Source organism: Ursus maritimus, unplaced genomic scaffold (genome assembly GCF_017311325.1).
Source record: "Ursus maritimus isolate PB19 unplaced genomic scaffold, ASM1731132v1 scaffold_11, whole genome shotgun sequence".
Classification (NCBI taxonomy): Eukaryota; Metazoa; Chordata; class Mammalia; order Carnivora; family Ursidae; genus Ursus; species Ursus maritimus.
In genome coordinates this window covers 3,584,309-3,602,584 of record NW_024423453.1, presented here as the reverse complement: position 1 = coordinate 3,602,584, position 18,276 = coordinate 3,584,309, and the positions used below count along the sequence as shown (strand labels likewise).

Sequence of the window (18,276 nt, the reverse complement as noted above, 5' to 3'; positions counted from 1 at the left end):
TTCATTGATAAATAGTTAAAAGGGATTGAATGGAAGTTTAGGAAAGACCTGGTAATATTGGCAAGAAAAAAATGGGCAGACAGGTCAAATGGTCATTGGACTTCTGAGTAGAACTGATCTTAAGGAAATAATTCTCCCTGAAAGAAATTCTGGCAGTAAAATCCTTTATATGCTGCTAATGTGAACTTTTACTAAGTCATCCATCTTCACTTTATCTGTTATGTGTCCAGTGTGAAGCTAGATGAATTCTTTTTGGAAAGAAAGCCTACATAGATAAATTATTAGGATCTGTGAAATATGTGTATTTGAGACCATTTATTTTGTATGTTTCCTTTTGCACATCCTGTCATATAAATAATCCTGCCAAATGGTGATTTTACAAAATCATATTTGACCTGATAGAAGTCTAGGCATGTAGTCATCATACACCTGAGATGTAATGCCCAGGGGTCCTCTACAAAGACAGACGCCTGTTCCTGATTAAGGAGAACAAAAGCTACTGAGCACAGAGCTAACACGTCCTCATTTTGGAGACATTAGCTGAGAGTGTTAGTTTGTACCAGAGTGAGCCACTAGTAGAACAGTGGGTTCTGTTTCTTTCCGGAAATATTTAGATGTGTTTTTTTCCTCTTCTTTTTTTCCTTATTTTTTAAAGAATGAAATAACTTAGATTTACAAGGGACCACAGTATGCAGCTCACCATGCTGGGTACTTTATATTATTTTGTTTTCATAACAGTAACCTTAATATCAGCCCTTATCTCAAAAATGTAGGAAGTGAAATTCAGTCCTTAAAGGCTAGACACTGGTGTACTTATGATATGAACCCATAAATAACCCTGTTCTAAAGTAATGCTTCTTTTGGTACCCTGAATATATCTTCTCTTTTAGAACTTGTTATTATGGAAAATTTGAAACTTAAGCTACTTGTAAGTTGAGATCGTAGTATAATGAATCCCTGTGTGCCTCCAGCCCAGTTTCAGTAGTTATCAACTCGTGGCTAATCTTGTTGCATCTTTACCCCCTTCCCCACCTTGCCCCTGCTTGTGATTCTGAAGCAGACCTCATATCCCCGTTATTTCATCTGTTGCAGTACTTATCTCTTAAAGGTAAGGACTTTAAAGGATAGCAATGATACCACTATTGCAGCTAAATAATAATAATACAAAAAAGTACTAGTCTCTTAATATAATCAAATATCCTCTCAATGTTCAAATTTCTAATAATTTCATAGTAGTCACTTTTTTAAAATAGTTTGTTTGAATCAGGATCTAAATAAGGACCCTGCGTTGTGTTTGCTTCATATGTCTCTTGTTAAAATTTTTCACTTCGTTTTTTAACTTTTTGAAATAATTTTAAATTTACAGAAACATTAGGATCCAGAATAGGACCAAGAACTCCTACATTCATCCAGAATCCATAGTTACTAACATTATACTTTATTTGCTTTCTCGTTCTCACTCTCTTTGAACGTTGTAGACATGATGGGATGCCTCATGACCCCTTAGTATGTCCACATGCATTTCCTAAAAATAACAGTTTCTTACCTAACCGTGGCATGCTCATCCACATTCCAGAAAAACACTGGTGTAGCACTGTCTAACCCCTGTACTCCATTCAAATCATGCCATTGTCCTAATAAGGTCCATTATAGCAAAACCAACAGCAATCAGATTTTTTTTTTTTTCCCACCTTTTCTTTCTGGTTCAGGATTCAGTCACGTCTCTTTATAGTCTACCTAAGTCTGGAAGGGTCATTTAGTCTTTATTATATCTTTTACAACTTTGACATTTCTTGAGAGTACATGTCATTTACTTTGTTGGACGTCTGTCCGTCTGTGTTCATCTGCTGTTTCCTCACGACTTGATTCAGGTTACACGTTATTGTCAGATACTAGAAAAGCAGTTGTGAGTTCTCAGTGCATCATATTTGGTGGCTCACAGTTTCGATTCATCCTGAACTGTTGTTTTAAGGTTAACTTTTTAAAAAAACTTTACTTCTGTCTCTTGTTTAAGATTGTGTTTGCCAGGACTTTCTGCTATAAAGTTAACAAGTTATTTTGTACTTATTAACTAAAAAGTATTTTAGGGGAGAGATCTTGAAACTATAAATTATCTTCTTATCAAACTTTTACCCACCAGTTTTTTTTAGCACATTACAAATATGGCCAAATGGTGATTTTTCTAAGTGTCGTTCTTCCTGTGTGTATTAGTTGACCTTCTGTGAAAAGGTAGAGTTTCCCGTTCTCTCCATTGGTTATTGATTTATTCTTTATGGACTCACAGATTCCTGTTTTACTCAGTAGGTTACACGTCATTACTATTATTATTTACGTTCGTGTTTGACTTGTTGTGAATTGGCCATTGGGGTTAGTCACTGGGTCAGACTGGTTGTTGCATCCTTTTGATGTGTCCCCATCGTTTTTGGAGCACTTTCTTTCTTTATGACATACAAGATGTTCCAGCTCCTATTGTTAAGTTCCTTGCCCTAGTCCTAGAATCAGCCATTTGTCCGCGGTATTTAGAATGTAAAATTTGTGCTTTTGTATTGCTCGCCGTCATTGGGTAGTGGTTGCTTACAGGACCTTTCCTGTGCGTATGTATAGGCATACAGGCACTTAGATACCAACACACAGATGTTTATGTCTGTCCCTGTCTCCTCTGTATAGCTGAAAACCGTGAGCTCACGCTGATACTTTTGGTCTTAGTCTGGTACCACATAGTCTATTCTGACCTTCCTCCTTTCTGTATTTATGCCTTCTGTCTCCTGCAGTGGAGAATCCTGGCTCCCGTTACCCTCACTATATTTACGTATTTGCTCTACCTCACTGGATGTAAGTAGTCTCCCAGACAGGCTGTCTACTGGGGCCCTGGGGCCTGCAGGCTTGTGCTTGGGCCAGAGTCCTTGGTCCCCGAGGTGTGAGCATGGAGTCTGTCCCCCGCCCCCCAGCAGGGCAACTCACATTGGCCTAGGAGGAGGATGCACTGATGCTTAGGACGTGTGTCTTTGGTGAGCAGCTGTTTATAAAGAATGGGCAACATAAAGTGAAAGGAAGAGAGGAGAGAGCCGAGAGTGATAAGACTTAGGACAGACTCAGAGTGGGTGAGTAAGCTACATGGGGAATTATACCTCTTCATTTGTTCTTTTGTGAAGGGCTGGAGTATATACAGTAGAGTCAGGAAGTAAAATTGCTTCTTGCTCCAGGGGTAGGGGAGCTCTGGAGTTTTACTTAAAGATCAAAAGGGATGTTTGGGATTTTTTTTTTTTTTTTTAAGTAAGCTCCATGCCCAGCATGGAGCTTAACATGGGGCTTGAACTCACAACCCTGAGATCACAACCTGAGCTGAGATTAAGAGTGGGATGCCCAACCAACTGAGCCACCCAGTTGCCCCCTGTTTGGAATCTTTTATATCCATATATAAAACAAAATTTGAAGTGATTTTAAGATAGAAAAACTTTCAGGTTTGTGTCCCTCTTCCCAGCTCCTTAAAGGAGAATAATATTAAATGCTCATATATTTGTATCAGGACTTTCTTGTTCTTTATACCTTATATCAGCTATTTCTTGGGTGAAAACAGCCTTGTTCGTGTATAAAAGGTAATCTCAGAACTTCAAAGCATAACAATAATGCTGTTAATCTTGGAATATCACAGGATGTCGTCCCCCCTCCCCACAACAAACCCTCAAACCCCTGTCAAGTCGGATGCCACAGATTTCCTCCTGTGGCCTTTTGTCATCATGACAGAAGGGGTCAGAATTGAGAACAGATTGGGGAAGACGTTTATACTATTTGGCTTAAAATGGTTGGGAGAGGAGAAGATATTCTCTTTAAGTCAGGCTTGGATCAGCATGGCGTGATGCTACGCCAGATGTTGGCAGGGCAATAAAATACAGAGCTCTTCTAACTCTGGCAGGGTTGCCACTCTGTTCTGTGAAATTCCTCTGTGACCCCAAAGAACCACGCTTTCTGAGAATGTCTCCTGATAGCAAGCCCCATTGCAGGAGTAGAGCCGGGGCTGTAAGCAGAAGATACAGAGTTAATCAGTTTAATTCATGTAGCAGTTTTTATTGTTTGGGTAATAGTGGTGGCTTGTAAAGGATAGTGTTGTTAACAAAACTGTAACCCTAAATCCAGACCTGACATCACGAAACAATGTCGGGTTCCAGTCAAACAAAGTAATCAGTATAAATGAACGTATGTGGATAGTAAGTAAATTTTTTAAATTATAAATTTCTCTACCTTTCTGTCTTCCTTTAAGAAAGCAATGTCTTAGGTCCTATGGAGGGATTGACCTGGTGTGTAATTAAGGCACAGGCCCAGAAATTACATTCATTATAAGCACTTGAACAAGGAAGTTGGGACCAGGAAGTCTGGTGGTTATTCTCGCTTGCCACGAATGCAGAAAGCAGTTGTTGCAAATGCATGACCATTCTGTTACACATCCTCAGGCATGTAAAATTGGTAAAGTAAAAACATGGCAGCAGGATAGGTCAAGTTGGCCTTGGAGTAAATGGTCAAAGCAGGACATGTGTTTTACCAGTCTCTGATTGTGGGCTCGCATGTTTGCTTAATCCTAGGCATCAAACTTCAGGAAGAATTGCTTGTCCTTTGGAAGGTAAGTCGTTAGAAATGGACTATTCTTGACTCTGGAAATTCTCTTTTCAGATGCTGTCTTTGCCTTTCAATTACGCAACCCAGTGCACAATGGACATGCTCTGTTAATGCAGGATACCCATAAGCAACTTCTAGAGAGGGGCTATCGGCGCCCTGTCCTTCTCCTTCACCCACTTGGTGGCTGGACAAAGGATGATGATGTTCCTTTGATGTGGCGTATGAAGCAGCATGCCGCAGTGCTGGAGGAAGGAATCCTGAATCCTGAAACAACAGTGGTGGCCATCTTCCCATCTCCCATGATGTATGCTGGGCCAACTGAGGTAGACTGCTTTTAAGATTTTCCATGAAGCAGAAACCACGTTTGCTAACACAGCTAGTGTTGATTTTCCTCTGATCTGTTGGTCTGTTCCAGACATTCAGGATGCCTGGAGTACTCTCATGCTCCTGTCGGGAGTGTTCTGTAGAGGTGACCCCCCAAAAGCAGTCTTCTTAGGAACGGAAAGACAGGGAAAGGCTTCTCTTGCTGTTATTGTGGTTCTTTGTCCCAGTTTTGTGAAGGAAGGAACATTCCCTGCAGACAGAGGGTTGGATGAGCTGGGGAAAGTGTGACATGCTCTTCTTAAAACTGTTGGCTTGGTTACAGGCAGAACTTTGGTAATACCCATCTCAGCCCTTTAACAAAGTACTGTCATTTTTCCCCACAGACAGATTTGGTCTGATTTTTGCTGCTTCTGAACTTTGGAAGGGCCAAAGGTATTTCAGTGGGAAGGTAATAAGCATGGTACCCTTTAAAAAACATTCAGAAGACGTTCTTCATCTGTTCTTTTGTGAAGGACTGGCGCATAAAAAAGGGAGGAAATAAAATTAATTCTTGATATTGGATAGCAGAGAGGGTTCTGGAGTTCTATTTAGTGGTCAAAAAGAATGTTTTGAGATCTTTTTATGACCATACATATAGAGAGGACTTAATCAGGTTTTTGCTTCAAGGCAGAATAGGCATTCAAAAAATATTTGTTGAATGGATGAATAAATCAATGAATGACCTAAAAACAGTGTGTGGGAAATTCCTGGCCAGGTTCTTGTTGAATTTTCAAGATAAAGAAGGAATGCACGTTATTATTGCATTCTTTTTCAGCCCTTGAAGGGAGATGAATTTATTTGGATTTATTTGGGAGGCAAACCCTCTTAAAAAGGATCTAAATAATTTATATATTTTCTGTGATGTCATCCTCCAAAAAAGTTTAGGAAATCCAAGCGTGTTTGGCTATTCTTTAGGCTCAAGCCTAAAAATTTTTATTGGAGCTTAGTTGTGGATTTGTACGATCTTACTGTCTCTTTATCCAGGAAAAAAAAAAGAAAAAATAATAATCAAAAAAACCTGAAAGATTAAGATGTATTTGACTCTTCTCTTAGACCCAGTCTAAATAATGCATTGGAATTTCAGTGGGTAAAGCTCCTCGTACTCTTCTTCCTTGTTTGTTGGTATCAGAGATTCATGAGAATTAGGCAGGGGATCACCCTTTAAGTTTCCTCGAAACCATCATGATTCTGTCTCAAAGAGGAACTACATTGTTTTGGAGATAAAGTGACAAATTTTGTTCCAGTAGTTCCCCAGCCTTTCCTTTGGTGCTGTCTTCATCATCATCATTTTAAAGGAATCATTTGGTCTCAAGTTCTCCAGAATTATAGAATGAATGGTTTTTAAAGTGGGAGTGACCCAAGCGAGTTCAGGGTCAGGAATAGGCCACCAAGGAAAATAAAGGGATGTACCTTCCCAATTCAGGACATACTTTGTCCTCTTCGTGTTTTGTTTCTTGTTCCCTATCTAAAAGGGAAAGAGAGATGACATTTAACTAAACTAAAAATTGCTTTTAGAAAGGTGGGGATGAGAGGATAGATAAATAATAAGAGTAGCCAGTTAGGCTAAAACAGATTATTCTTTCCTGAGAGGCCACCACAAAGAATTAAAGCATGCTGTTTTGTCTACGTTGGAAAGATTTTGTGTCTTCTGATTTCAGAACCAGGTGTGTTTCTTCAGAAAGATTCGAAGGTGAAGGTACGTAAAGGTACCTTTGGGGTGCTGCTACGTTTTGGCTTCCCTGAGAGCTGTGCTTTTTGCAAGCATAGCTGACAAGTAGTGAGCTGGCTGCAGCAGGCCCTTCCTTGGCCTCTGAGTTGATGCCTGTTGCTGCCCACCACGGCGTGGTCCGGTGGACACAGTGCAGGCCTGCTGTCAAGCAGTCCAGGCATGGTTCTGGTTTGCCCCCATCTGGTCTGTAATCTCAGGCAAGCCTTCTGTAGACTTCTCTGGGTTATGTGTAAGTGCACAAGGAGGTTGGACCAAATGCTCTTGAAATGTCTATTCCGGGGCATTTTCTAGTTTGTCTTACTTTCTTTTGACTTCATAACATGGGAAATAGTATGTATTTCACAGATATACGATTAAGTGGATGTCTCCCGTTTGAACAGTCATACAACCAGCACCCAGACTTTTAAAAAAAGACTCTTATCTTCATCCTAGAAGCTGTCCGTGTCCTTCTATTCCCCCCCCCCCACCCCGTTCTTCCCCAGTGGTACCCGGTATCCTCACTTCTCACCTCATGGATCCAGTTTGCTTGTGCCAAAGTTTACATACTCTGGGAAGCAGACTCTGAGAGCAGGATTAGCGTTCAGGAAATTTATTAGAGAGAGCTCTTGGGATCAACGCCTGTGAAGAGGAAAGAGAGGAAAGGAGTGGGATTGAGTAGGGGGAAAAGTGAAGCTGTGATTCAGTCTTAGTGGAAGCCTCAGTTGACCCTGTGTGGAGTTCTGGAAAGGCCCTCAGAGATGTTCCATGTTGCACAAGAAATAGGCATTCATGCCCCCGTGTCGACCAGTGACTGGCTGCCCAGGGAAGGGGCATGCCCTTGGGCACTGCTGCTCTTTTCCGAGGAGGCAGTTTCTGAAGAGGGCTGACAGCTGCTGGGTGTGTGCTGGCCGCTCTCCCAGGAGCTGGGGAGTAGTCCTCTTTTCCTGGGGGGACCTGAGTGTTGCGTCAGTGTCCAGCCCAGCCTTTTTATAACTGAAATCCTACAGTATATATATTTTTGTGTCCGGCCTCTTTCACTTTACATTGTGTTTCTGGAACTCAGCCTTCTCGTTGTTTATAGTTGGTTGTAGGTTGGTCAGTCTCAGTACTGCCTCGTGTTCATCCTGTGATGATACCCAGTACTGTTGGCGGGCGTGTGGGCAGTTTCCAGTGCTTTGCTAGGAAGACTAGCGCTGGGATGAAGATTTTAGTGCATGTCTTCTAGTGGACATGTGTGTTGTTGCATACCGAGGGGTAGCATTGCTGGGTCGTGGGTATGCGTTTGTTCAGTTTTAGTAAATGCTGTCAGTGAATTTTCTCATGTGGTTGTAGCATTTTACTCTCCCAAATGAGAAAATAGGTATTTCCTGACTTATACTTGATTATCGGTTTTTTTTTTTTTTAAGGATTTTTATATTTACTTGAGAGAGGGAGAGAGTATGCATGCTCGTGAGTGGGGGAAGAGCCGGGAGGGAAAGTTGCAAACTCACTCCCTGCTGAGCTCAGAGCCCAACGTGGGGCTGGATTTCACCACCCTGAGATCACGACCTGAGCCGAAACCAAGAGTCTGACGCTTCACCAGCTGCACCACCCAGATGCCCCTTGATTATCTTTTCATTTTAGCCAGTTTGGTCCTTTAGCCTGACTGTTCAGCCACACATTTTCTAATAATTTACTATTTCTTAACCAACCTCAAAAAATGTTTTCATTGAACCAGTTTCACTGAAGAGGAAGTGGAGAAGCAGTAAACGAGTAGTATTTATATGTAGTGATTGAGAAATAGAATGTAAAAATAGCTCCTTTTCAGTGAGCTTTTACTGTATCTTCCCGGCAGTATTTCAAGGGTTTTACATGTATTAGCTAACTTAATCCTTACGATAACACCAAGAAGGTAGGTATGATTATTAATCTCAGTTTACAGATGAGGAAACTGAAGGAGAGCTGTTAAAAAAAAAAATCTGTTCCAGGGGCACCTGGGTGGCTCAGTAGGTTAAGCGTCTGCCTTTGGCTCAGGTCATGATCTCAGAGTCTTGGGATCAAGCCCCCATCAGGTTCCTGGCTCAGCGGGGAGCCTGTTTCTCCCTCTCCCTCTGCCTCTCCATATGCTTGTGCTCTCTCGCTCTGTCTCTCTCTCTGTCAAATGAATAAAATCTTAAAAAACAAAACCCAAAAAAAACCTAATTCTAGATCACAGGGTAGTCTACAGGTAGTCTGGTTCTAGGGCCATATACTGTAACTTCCACAGAATGTTTTTTGTATCTTGTGGTCTATTATTAAAGTAGGTTTTAGGGGCGCCTGGGTGGCTCAGTGAGTTAAGCATCTGCCTTCAGCTCGAGTCATGATCCCAGTGTCCTGGGATTGAGGCCCCCGCCCCATATGGCTCTTGCCTGCTTTTTCCTCTGCCTGCCACTCCCCCTGCTGGTGCTCTCACTCTCTGTCAAATAAATAAATAAAATCTTTAAAAAATAAATAAATAAAAATAAATAGGTTTTAAAATAAGTGGCCACATAGGTTTTAAAAACAGACTGGAAATAAATTCTTACAGTATCTTACAGGAGTTCCAAAGCAGTGCGGTGACGGCCTTGGCTGGCGTTCATTAGAGGAGGAACCTCTGTACAGTGGCTTTCAAACTGGTACTTTATCACTGCCTGGAATTGTGAGTTGTGAGATTCCTGGTTCGTCTGTATTCTTGCTCTTTGTGTTCTTACCATCCCTGCCTCATGGTATCAGTAATATCTGCCAATGCGTGTGCTGCTATGGGGGGTGGATAGGCTGGTGTAAAGCATTTAATGCGTTGAGTAGTTGGTGATCGCACAAGCTAGTGAGTATCAACCACTTTTACTAAAAAACAATTACAAACCCCTTTGCTGCAAGTTCTCAACACCCCTAGGGTTCTGTCCCCACACCAAGGGAGCCGCCCTCACCTCAGGGCTCTTGTCAGTCTGTGTGAAGTCCTAGAATTTTGGTTTTGGCAGAGAGTCCGGGGTGACCTCCTCTGGAACAGACTTAAGTCAGAGCATGCATCCTTTGATTTGGAATGTCCTTCGGTGTTTGAGATAATACATAAAGAACAGGAAAATAAATAATAAAAAGTAAAAATAACCACCTTTTGAGTGCATGGGTATGTGTCTGTCACACAGTGAATAATCTTTGCCTCCGTTGTATAACCTCGTCCCCACAACAGCTCCGTGAGACAGCTGTCTTCCCATTTTGCAGATGAGGTTGCTGTAGCTCAGAGAGGCCAGGTAGCAACGGTGGGCCATCAGAGAACATCAGAGCCGGGCAGTAGTTAAAGGGGTAAAGGCAGATTTTATTCAGGAACTATTGCAATGGGGGGAAAGAGACCTCCGCGTAGAACTGGGCTCAATGCTGAGTAGGGCGTAGACAAGTGGGGGTTGATAGCCAAGGGGCAGAGTGGGTGGTGGTTGGGAGGAGGGTGGGGGTGCTCAGTGAATAGAAAATCACCAAGAGCAAAACATCAGAAATTACAGGCAAGACATGATTGTGGTTAAACAGACCTCGCAGGATTCTTGCTGAAAGCAAGCCAGCTGATCAAATATCACTTAGGAGAAGGTGGGTGGTGGGGAAGATCCTTGATCACATGTCGAGGATAGGGAGCTTCTGTTAACCTTAGCAAGACTTTTGCTAAAACTGGGTAACACAGGCCCTACATGGATGGCACTGAAGGTCGAGGCTTTGAGGGCTTGGAGGAGTCTCACTAGAGATAGGTCAAGCAGAGGTTCAGACCCTCACTAGCGTGACTGCAGAGCTGGGACTGAAACTCAGGCCAGTCTGACTCCATGGCCTGCTTTCCTTTCTCCAGAGCTCCTTGCGCCTGGAAGTCTCTAAGGGGCCTGGTGGGTGGTGAGTGGGAGGGCAAAGAAGTCAGATGCCTGCACAGAGCTCTGAGTTTTCTAGAAGGGTCTGAAAGCGCCTTAAAGTTGCATCTGCCTATAGGTCTCTATCGGGAGTATCAGTTAGGAGGCAAGAGGTGTGGTTCTTGTCAGGAAGCCCTGGATCTGGTACTGGAGCCCAAGGCAGTTTTTAACTTCTGAACTTTGAGAGAAACACTGGAAGTCCTAGTGAACCTCTCTGTATTTTAAACCCTTAAATGTTTTACTGATTTATGACCTGGCAAGATGTAAACGGTTAGATTGAGTGGCTTGCGAAAACGATCCGTTTCTTTTTCTCAAGTGCCCCCCTTGAGTGTTTGACTTATTTGGCTTATTCACAGCCTTAAGTGAAGAATTTTTTTGTAATTAAAAAAACATTCATTTTTGTAGCTTTTCCAGTGACATCAGGAAAAAGTCTGCCAGTAATGCTTATTTGCCAACTAATAATAATAAAATAAAAACAGTGACTCTCCTTTAATCATTTTCTGTAGGTCATTGAGAAGGCATTGGGACCAGATTTGTTTCCCCAGCACAAATACTTTTCAGAGCAGTGAGCAGCTGTGAAGCCTGTCTGGTTATCAACAGGATGTCCCTGATTTTCCAGTCTGTAAAGATTTACTAGCTTGATTCCTAAATTCCATTTTAGAAATTGGGTGGGTGGGGGGCGGCGTGTGGAGAGAGAGAGTTACTTTTCTAATGCTAAAAGGTGTTATATGAATACATTTTCGTTTTTTGGGAGGTATTCATGGACTGTAGGAGATTGTGGTTTTCCCATCTCACAAAATACCAAGTCCATTTTTGTCAAGGATAGATAATGCGTGAACGTGCTGAAAATACAGTGCATTTTGGAATGTGACGCTGTGCCACTAACAGCTATATTCTTGGGTTAAGACATTTGAATAAGGGTAACCAGTTGAATTTGGAGGAGACATAGTTGGAGGTGGGGATTTCTCTTTGCCATGGAAGTTACCCACGCGTTAGTAAATGGCTCCTTAGTCGAAACTGTTTGTGTGCAGGTGAGCAGATGCCCTGCACTGGGACAGCAGGCGTATACTGCCCCTGGGTGAGCGTGTGTTTGCTTAATAGTCTGTGCTTTATACCAGTATCTGCGGCTCAGGTAGGCCGTCTGTTAGGACATAAATCTGTTCCTCCCTGTAATCACTTCTCAGAGTTCAAACAACCTAAAGAGACATTTCTTCTGGAGATTTAAGCCTAATTCCAAGAGCCATAGATTCCCCAGTTTTAATTGTCAACTTTGATCTTCTTTGGGCCTTTGATAATTTTGTCTTCTCATTTATCTTATTTGTGTTTCTGGAGTCATGCGACACAGGCCCTTATCCAGGATCTTTGGGATCACGTGTTACCTAATTCTCCTGGGATATAAAGCACATTAGTATTTCTGTGGCACAGTGAATAATTTTCACTGTGGGATCAGTAGAGCCCACCACTAACTCTGTGTCAGTTTTATCAGGTTTTGCTACTAAATTAGTTTTAAAAACTAGGTACCTGGAGATTTTTGAATTTCAGATGCACGCGTTACCTAATTGTAGTAAGTGCACAAAATGATCCTGTTGTATTCCTTAAACTCACACAATGTCGTATGTCAGTTATATCTCAAGAAAGCTGGAAAAACTTGGATTTCAGGTTTTTCGATAAGCAGTTGCGGGTCTGTACCACAAAAACGTCTAGAATTTGTGGGTGTGTTTCGGAGGTAATTTTGGAGAGCTGTATAGTCTGATGTATATATTTTTTGCTTATATCTAGTTTCTTGGTAACCGAAATTACTAATTTATTCAGAGACATTAGATTTTACAGGTGTTTTAGATGCTTTTCGTGGGGGAAAATGCCCTTTTTTCCTCCTGATTTTTCTGTGGATTTTCTGCTCAGCATCTGTTCTTGTTTCTTAGTGAAGCGGCACCACATTCCAGTACCATCTGTTAGTCTGGATTTCCTGCAGTTAGGTAATCTGTGCTGTTCCTTCCCTAAGTGTAGTGCTAACCAGGATTTGTTCTGTCTTGCTGTAGGGCCTGACACACTGTAAGGGAAGAATAAGTATGCATGAATTTAGGGGTTGGAGATACCCAGGAATAATACTCACTCTCTGAGTTATTCACTTTGTACCTTGGACGTGTTAACTGAAACTCTCCAAGTCTCAGTTTCCTTATTTGTGAAGCAGGAATAATAACTGATCAGTTTGCTGCAAGCATTAAATGAGATAATATTTATAAAACACTTGGTACAGTGACTAGCGTATTAGGAGGAGCTCAGTAATTGGTACCTATTTTGATCTTCTCTCACCCTGGTAAAGGACTTCATGAAATGTTTTCCAATGTCTCAACCACCTTTGGTTCCTTAAAATAATAATTGGTGAGAGGGTGGAAAATTTGCTTTTGATGAGGCTGGGCCATGGTGGATTTACTCTCTTTCCCTGCAGTGCTCCCACTCTGTAAAGCTGGGCTCAGCCAGGGAAGCGTATCTTAAAAGAAAAAAATTAGTTTGGTAGCTGATGGTTCTGAACAAATACATTTCTTACATTTGAGTTGTGTTATTTCAAAGACTCAGACAGTTGAGATTCCTTGCAGATAAAGGGAATCTTTGGGAGAACTTGTAGTTTGAAAGTGGGATCTCAGTTTCTTGATTTGCAGAATGAAGGATTTGGATTCCACGGTCTAAACTCCGTTTTAACCCTTAAGATCGTGTGATGAAGAGCAATTGTAAATTGTAGTTCTCTTCTACAAGCTGGAGAATGAAACATCTAAGTAGAATTTGTAATTTTTGCATTGCACATCAGCAGTGTGACTCTTGTGAGGACTGAATATCGTTCAGTGCCCGTACAGAGTAATAGAAATTGGTAGAAGCATTCAGAGTACTAGTTGCACAATTAAGATTGAAAGCCATAAGAACCCAGAATCTAATGATGGGAGGAAAGGATGAACCTCTTTTTTCATTTACCCCTCTAGGTTTTCCCAGTCACTTGAAGAGTTTAAAATGATTCCTACTGCTAAGAAATCAGGAGGCAGGCCATTATGATTTGGGAATTTCGTGAAAACAGATAAATATTAGAGAGATGTGATAGTGTACAAAGAAGAGAGAAGGGTATTTTAACGTGGAATTTGTGAGATGAATGAAGGTATAGATTTTTTTACCCAACAAAAGTATGTCATGAATTTGACTTTGTAAAGAATTTTTGTATTATTAACATAAGTACACTTTTGATAGTTTGCAAAGGAAAATTTGCACATTTATGTAAGAAAATAGTTTCTGTGCCTAAATTCTTTTATAAACCAGTTGAGTTTCAGAGTGAATATATAAAGAATAGGTCACCTAAACGGGACTTAAATTATTCTATTTATTATCCTCAGTTTGTTTGTTTCTTTCTCTCTCTCTCTCTTTCTCTCTTTCTTCCTCCCTTCCCTTTCTTGCTTTCCTTCCCTTCCTTGCCTTCTTTGCCTTCCTTTTCTTTCTTTTCTTCGTGCAAGGGGTTGAGGGGAGGAGGATAAGGCAGAGGGAGAGAATCCCAAGCAGGCTCCATGCACAGCATGGAGCCCAACATGGGGCTCGATCTTATGACCTTGAGATCGTGACCGGAGCTGAAATTGAGAGTCGGATGCCTAACCAACTGAGCCACCCAGGCACCCCCCTCAGTATTTGTAATTAAAATTGAAGGTATATACTTAGGCTGCCAGGCTTCTGGGATAGTGGAATTTCTCAATTGGGGCAGGAGAGGATGGTGTAGTAGTTGCAATATTGTATGTAAGTATTATAGTCCAGTTATATATTTTTGTAATGTAATTTTAAATTTGGAAAGTTTGTTCATTTTTTGTTTCAGAAACTGCTGAAAATAAAATTTACCAAAATCTTTGCCAGGTTTGGGAGTAGGGGAGATACATAATGGATACCATTTTTCTAATGGAGTCAGGGAACAAATGAGACTTCATGTTTATCAAAAGAGATGTCAATTAAAAATAGGTAAGGAATAAAATGGGTAAGAGACAGTCTTCTAAGTAAGATGGCCATATTGGGACAAATCAAGAGCAATTCTAATTCTAAGGAATTTACATTATGAATATTGTGTATGGAGATGTATAATTTGGGTTCCTGTCATTTTGGTTCGGTAGTCACACAATATCTTAATAAATCTGTGATGGATGGTAGGGAGTAGGCATTATAGGATTAATATTTGCATAGATAAATTACATTTCTTTAAGAGTTAATTATAATTTGAATTACAGACTACTCTGTTATTGCTATTGGACAGCAAAACTTAACTAATTCTGACTTGTATTAGTCACAATATGGAAATAAGAGATTTGAATAAACCTTAGCCCCCAAAATGTACTTTGGGAGGAAATTCTAAATAAATACCTGTTTTAACTACTGATTCTAAGTAGTCCATATTCTGTGTAACATTTTGATAAGACAATTCTCAAACCTTATTTGAAAGTGAGGTAATTGTTGAACCTCAATATTAGAATTTAAACAGGGAAGTTTAAAGAATTACTAAACTTCAATAGGAGAGTGATTATAAAAATGTAAAGTGAGCTCTGAAGAGTACCCTAGGGTTGAGGGAAATTACCAAAGGGAAGATAAACCTGGAAAAGGGATTTCCCTCCTAAGACTGGAGAAGGCATAGTTTCATCCCACCAGATGGTGGAGAAACTCAGTGGACTGGACCACAGCTGGGCTCACAGAAACCAGAAAGCAGGAAACACCCCTCTGATGAACAGGCTAGCTGAGACTAACAGACTAGTGCTCAGAGTGGGTCAGGGCATTGGGAGGGAACCCGCCTGCTGCCAGTGCAGTGCACAGAGTATGATACCTGTATTGAGGTGGATGCAGGAAACAACCCTCTGGGACACAGGTGAGCACACGTTGGTAGGTGGGTGAACTGTGGGGATTGGGGAGCTGCTGCTGGTGGGAGGCTTGGAATGCACCAGTATCTGCACTAGGTGGACAGCAGTGGGGTGGTCATTGGGCTCAGGCTAGGGCTTTGGGATCATTGAAGGCTACTGTGTACTTTGGGCTTGTCCATGGACCAGAGTGCCACTCAGTGTCCCCATACACAGGCCCCTTTGACACCTCTTCCTCCTACAATGTCCCTATGATGTCCTCTCCTGATAAAACTTAACATTGTGCTCACTATTAAGGGAGAAATGCTCAAAGAATTCAGTCCATTATCTCAGAGCAAGTAGTGAAGGGTGAATTTGGAGTTGAGAGACAATAGGTTGATAATTGGCACAAAAAGCTATAGAGTGATGGGGCGCCTGGGTGGCTCAGTCAGTAGAGTGTTGGACTCCTGGTTTCGGCTTGGGTTGTGATCTTAGGATCATGGGGCTCCACACTCAGTGGGGCTCTGCACTCAGTGGGAAGTCTGCAGGATCATGGCGCTCCGCACTCAGTGGGGCTCTGCACTCAGTGGGGAGTCTGCTTGGGATCCTCTCCCTCTGCTCCTCCCCCATGCTTGTGCTTTTGTTCACTCTCTCTCTCTCTCAAATAAATAAAAATCTCAAAAAAAAAAAAAAGATGCTAGGGGTACCTGGGTCGCTCAGTCATTAAACATCTGCCTTCAGCTCAGGTCATGATCCCAGGGTCCTGGGATGGAGCCCCGCATCGGGCTCCTGGCTCAGCGGGAAGCCTGCTTCTCCCTCTCCACTCCCTCTGCTTGTGTTCACTCTTTCATTGTGTCTCTCTCTGTCAAATAAATAAAGAAATAAAATCTTAAAAAAAAAAATGCTTGAGTTATGTGCCCAACAGGGAAAAAATAAGCCTCAAAAAAAAGGGGAGGTGCCAGTAAATTACCTGCCAGCTAAAATGAAGCTATTGACACTCTAAAGGAAAACAACACAATTCAGACTCTTTCAGGTCCAGCATACAGTAACAAATAATTACAAATATGAAGAAGCAGGAAAGTGTGTTGTATAATCCAGAATAAAAGCTGTCACTAGACACATACCTTGAGATGATGCTGATGTGGGAATTAGCAGTTAAAAGCAGTAAAGCTCCTTAAAAGCAAGTATGGTCTTATGATGAGGAATCTCAAAAATATGGAAACTATATAAAAAAGAATCAAATGGAAATTCAAGGACTAAAAAAGTAGATCTGAAATGAAAACATTTATTGGATGGACATAAATGCAGACTAGAGTTGGCAGAAGAAAAGGTTAGTGAGTAAGTAGCCAGAACAATCAAAGTTATTTGAGGGAAAAAAAAGGTAGATAGGTGGGGGAAAAAATGAGCAGAGCCTCAGTGACCTGTGAGCAGTATCAAGCCATCTAACATACGTATAATTGGAGCTCTGAAAGGAGGGGAGAGGAAAGAAAATGTGGCAGAAAAGGTTTTTGAAAAAAATGGTTAAAAGTTTTCCAAAAGTGGTGGAAAACTTCAACCTACAAATTCAAGAAGCCTAATAAATTTAAGAATAAATCCAAAGAAAACCACACTTAGGCACAAGCAGTCAGTCTGCTGAAATTTCATGATAGAAAGAGGACCCTTGAAAGCAAAGCGATAGGGGCTCCTGGGTGGCTCAGTTGGCTACGTGGTTAAGCGTCTGACTCTTGGTTTCAGCTCAGGTCATGATCTCAGGGTCGTGAGGTTGAGCCCCCTGTGCAGCTCCACGCTCAGCAGGGAGTCACCGCCCCCCCACTCACATTCTTTCTTTCTCTCTCTCAAATAAATAAAATTAAAAAAAAAAAAAAGTAAAGCAATAGGGAAGGGTGGGAGGAAGAGGGAACAGGAGGGAACTAGGAGGAATAATGGCTAACTTCTCAGGAGCAATATGAACCAGAGACAGTGGAGTAACATCTTTAAGAGAAAAGCAAAAAGAAATGTCTGTTAATCTAGAATTCTATATTCAAGCAAAAATAAAGGTGAAGTAAAGATATTTTCAGATAAATGAGAGTTGAGAATTTTATTAGAGAAGAGTTTTTGAGAAATCTTCCAGCAGACTTCCTCACAGGTCCCATTATTTGCTCATGTGCCCACACTGTGTGGCTATGCAGCAGGGAAGGCTGCAAAAACAAGGACCTGGCATTGTCATCCTTTAGACTGAGGTTTCTGTCATCAAGAAATAGATCAGGGCAAAGAGAAATCAGTTGTTGTATAGACAGCCAGCACTATTTGCCACATAGGAGTTAAATTACTTTTGTAATCGGAAAAAAAGCCAATCTGGTTTTTGGCACACACATGCGAGTAAAGTAGAAAATAAGTCACTTGTTAGGTTGGCCATTTATGGATCCTTAGAAGACTTGAGAGGAAAGCCACAGATATCACCTTGTATTCCTTCTTCATATGCATTCAGTATTCCAAACATGCTTGCCACTAGGCATAAAAAGATAATACATCTTGACCTCAGTGTGCTGAAGGGAAAAACAGGCAGCTCTCACAGGGTTTTAGTGACCACGTTCTAGGCAGCACATCCTCTTTTTCATAGAGAAAATGAATTTTCTTCAGAAACACTGGCTAGGAAGCAAGAAATGCAACTGGAATTGTCATGGGCTGTTGCAGAGTAATAGTAAGAGCAGCAGTGTTCGTGATTGTCCTTTGTTGAGGGCCAAGTGCTATCTTGAGTGTTTTCAGATCTCCCACCAGTCTGATGTGTTAAACGTCATCTTTGTCATTTTCATAAATTTGGAAACTGAGGCTTCATTTTCAAGTCCGAACTTGACTAAGGGCCTTGTATCATTAAGGGGCAAAACCAGGATTT

At 41.4% G+C, this 18,276-nt stretch overlaps 1 protein-coding gene across 4 annotated transcripts in view; it reads left to right on the top strand.

The window, feature by feature from the left end:
• Window positions 1-18,276, top strand: part of PAPSS1 (3'-phosphoadenosine 5'-phosphosulfate synthase 1) — a 225,085-nt gene that overhangs the window by 60,102 nt on the left and 146,707 nt on the right. For all 4 annotated transcript variants that reach the window (XM_040626210.1, XM_008689403.2, XM_008689405.2 and 1 more), the window contains one exon: window positions 4,666-4,934. In XM_040626210.1, the coding sequence (XP_040482144.1) occupies window positions 4,666-4,934 (269 nt within the window). The remainder of the gene's footprint in view (window positions 1-4,665; window positions 4,935-18,276) is intronic.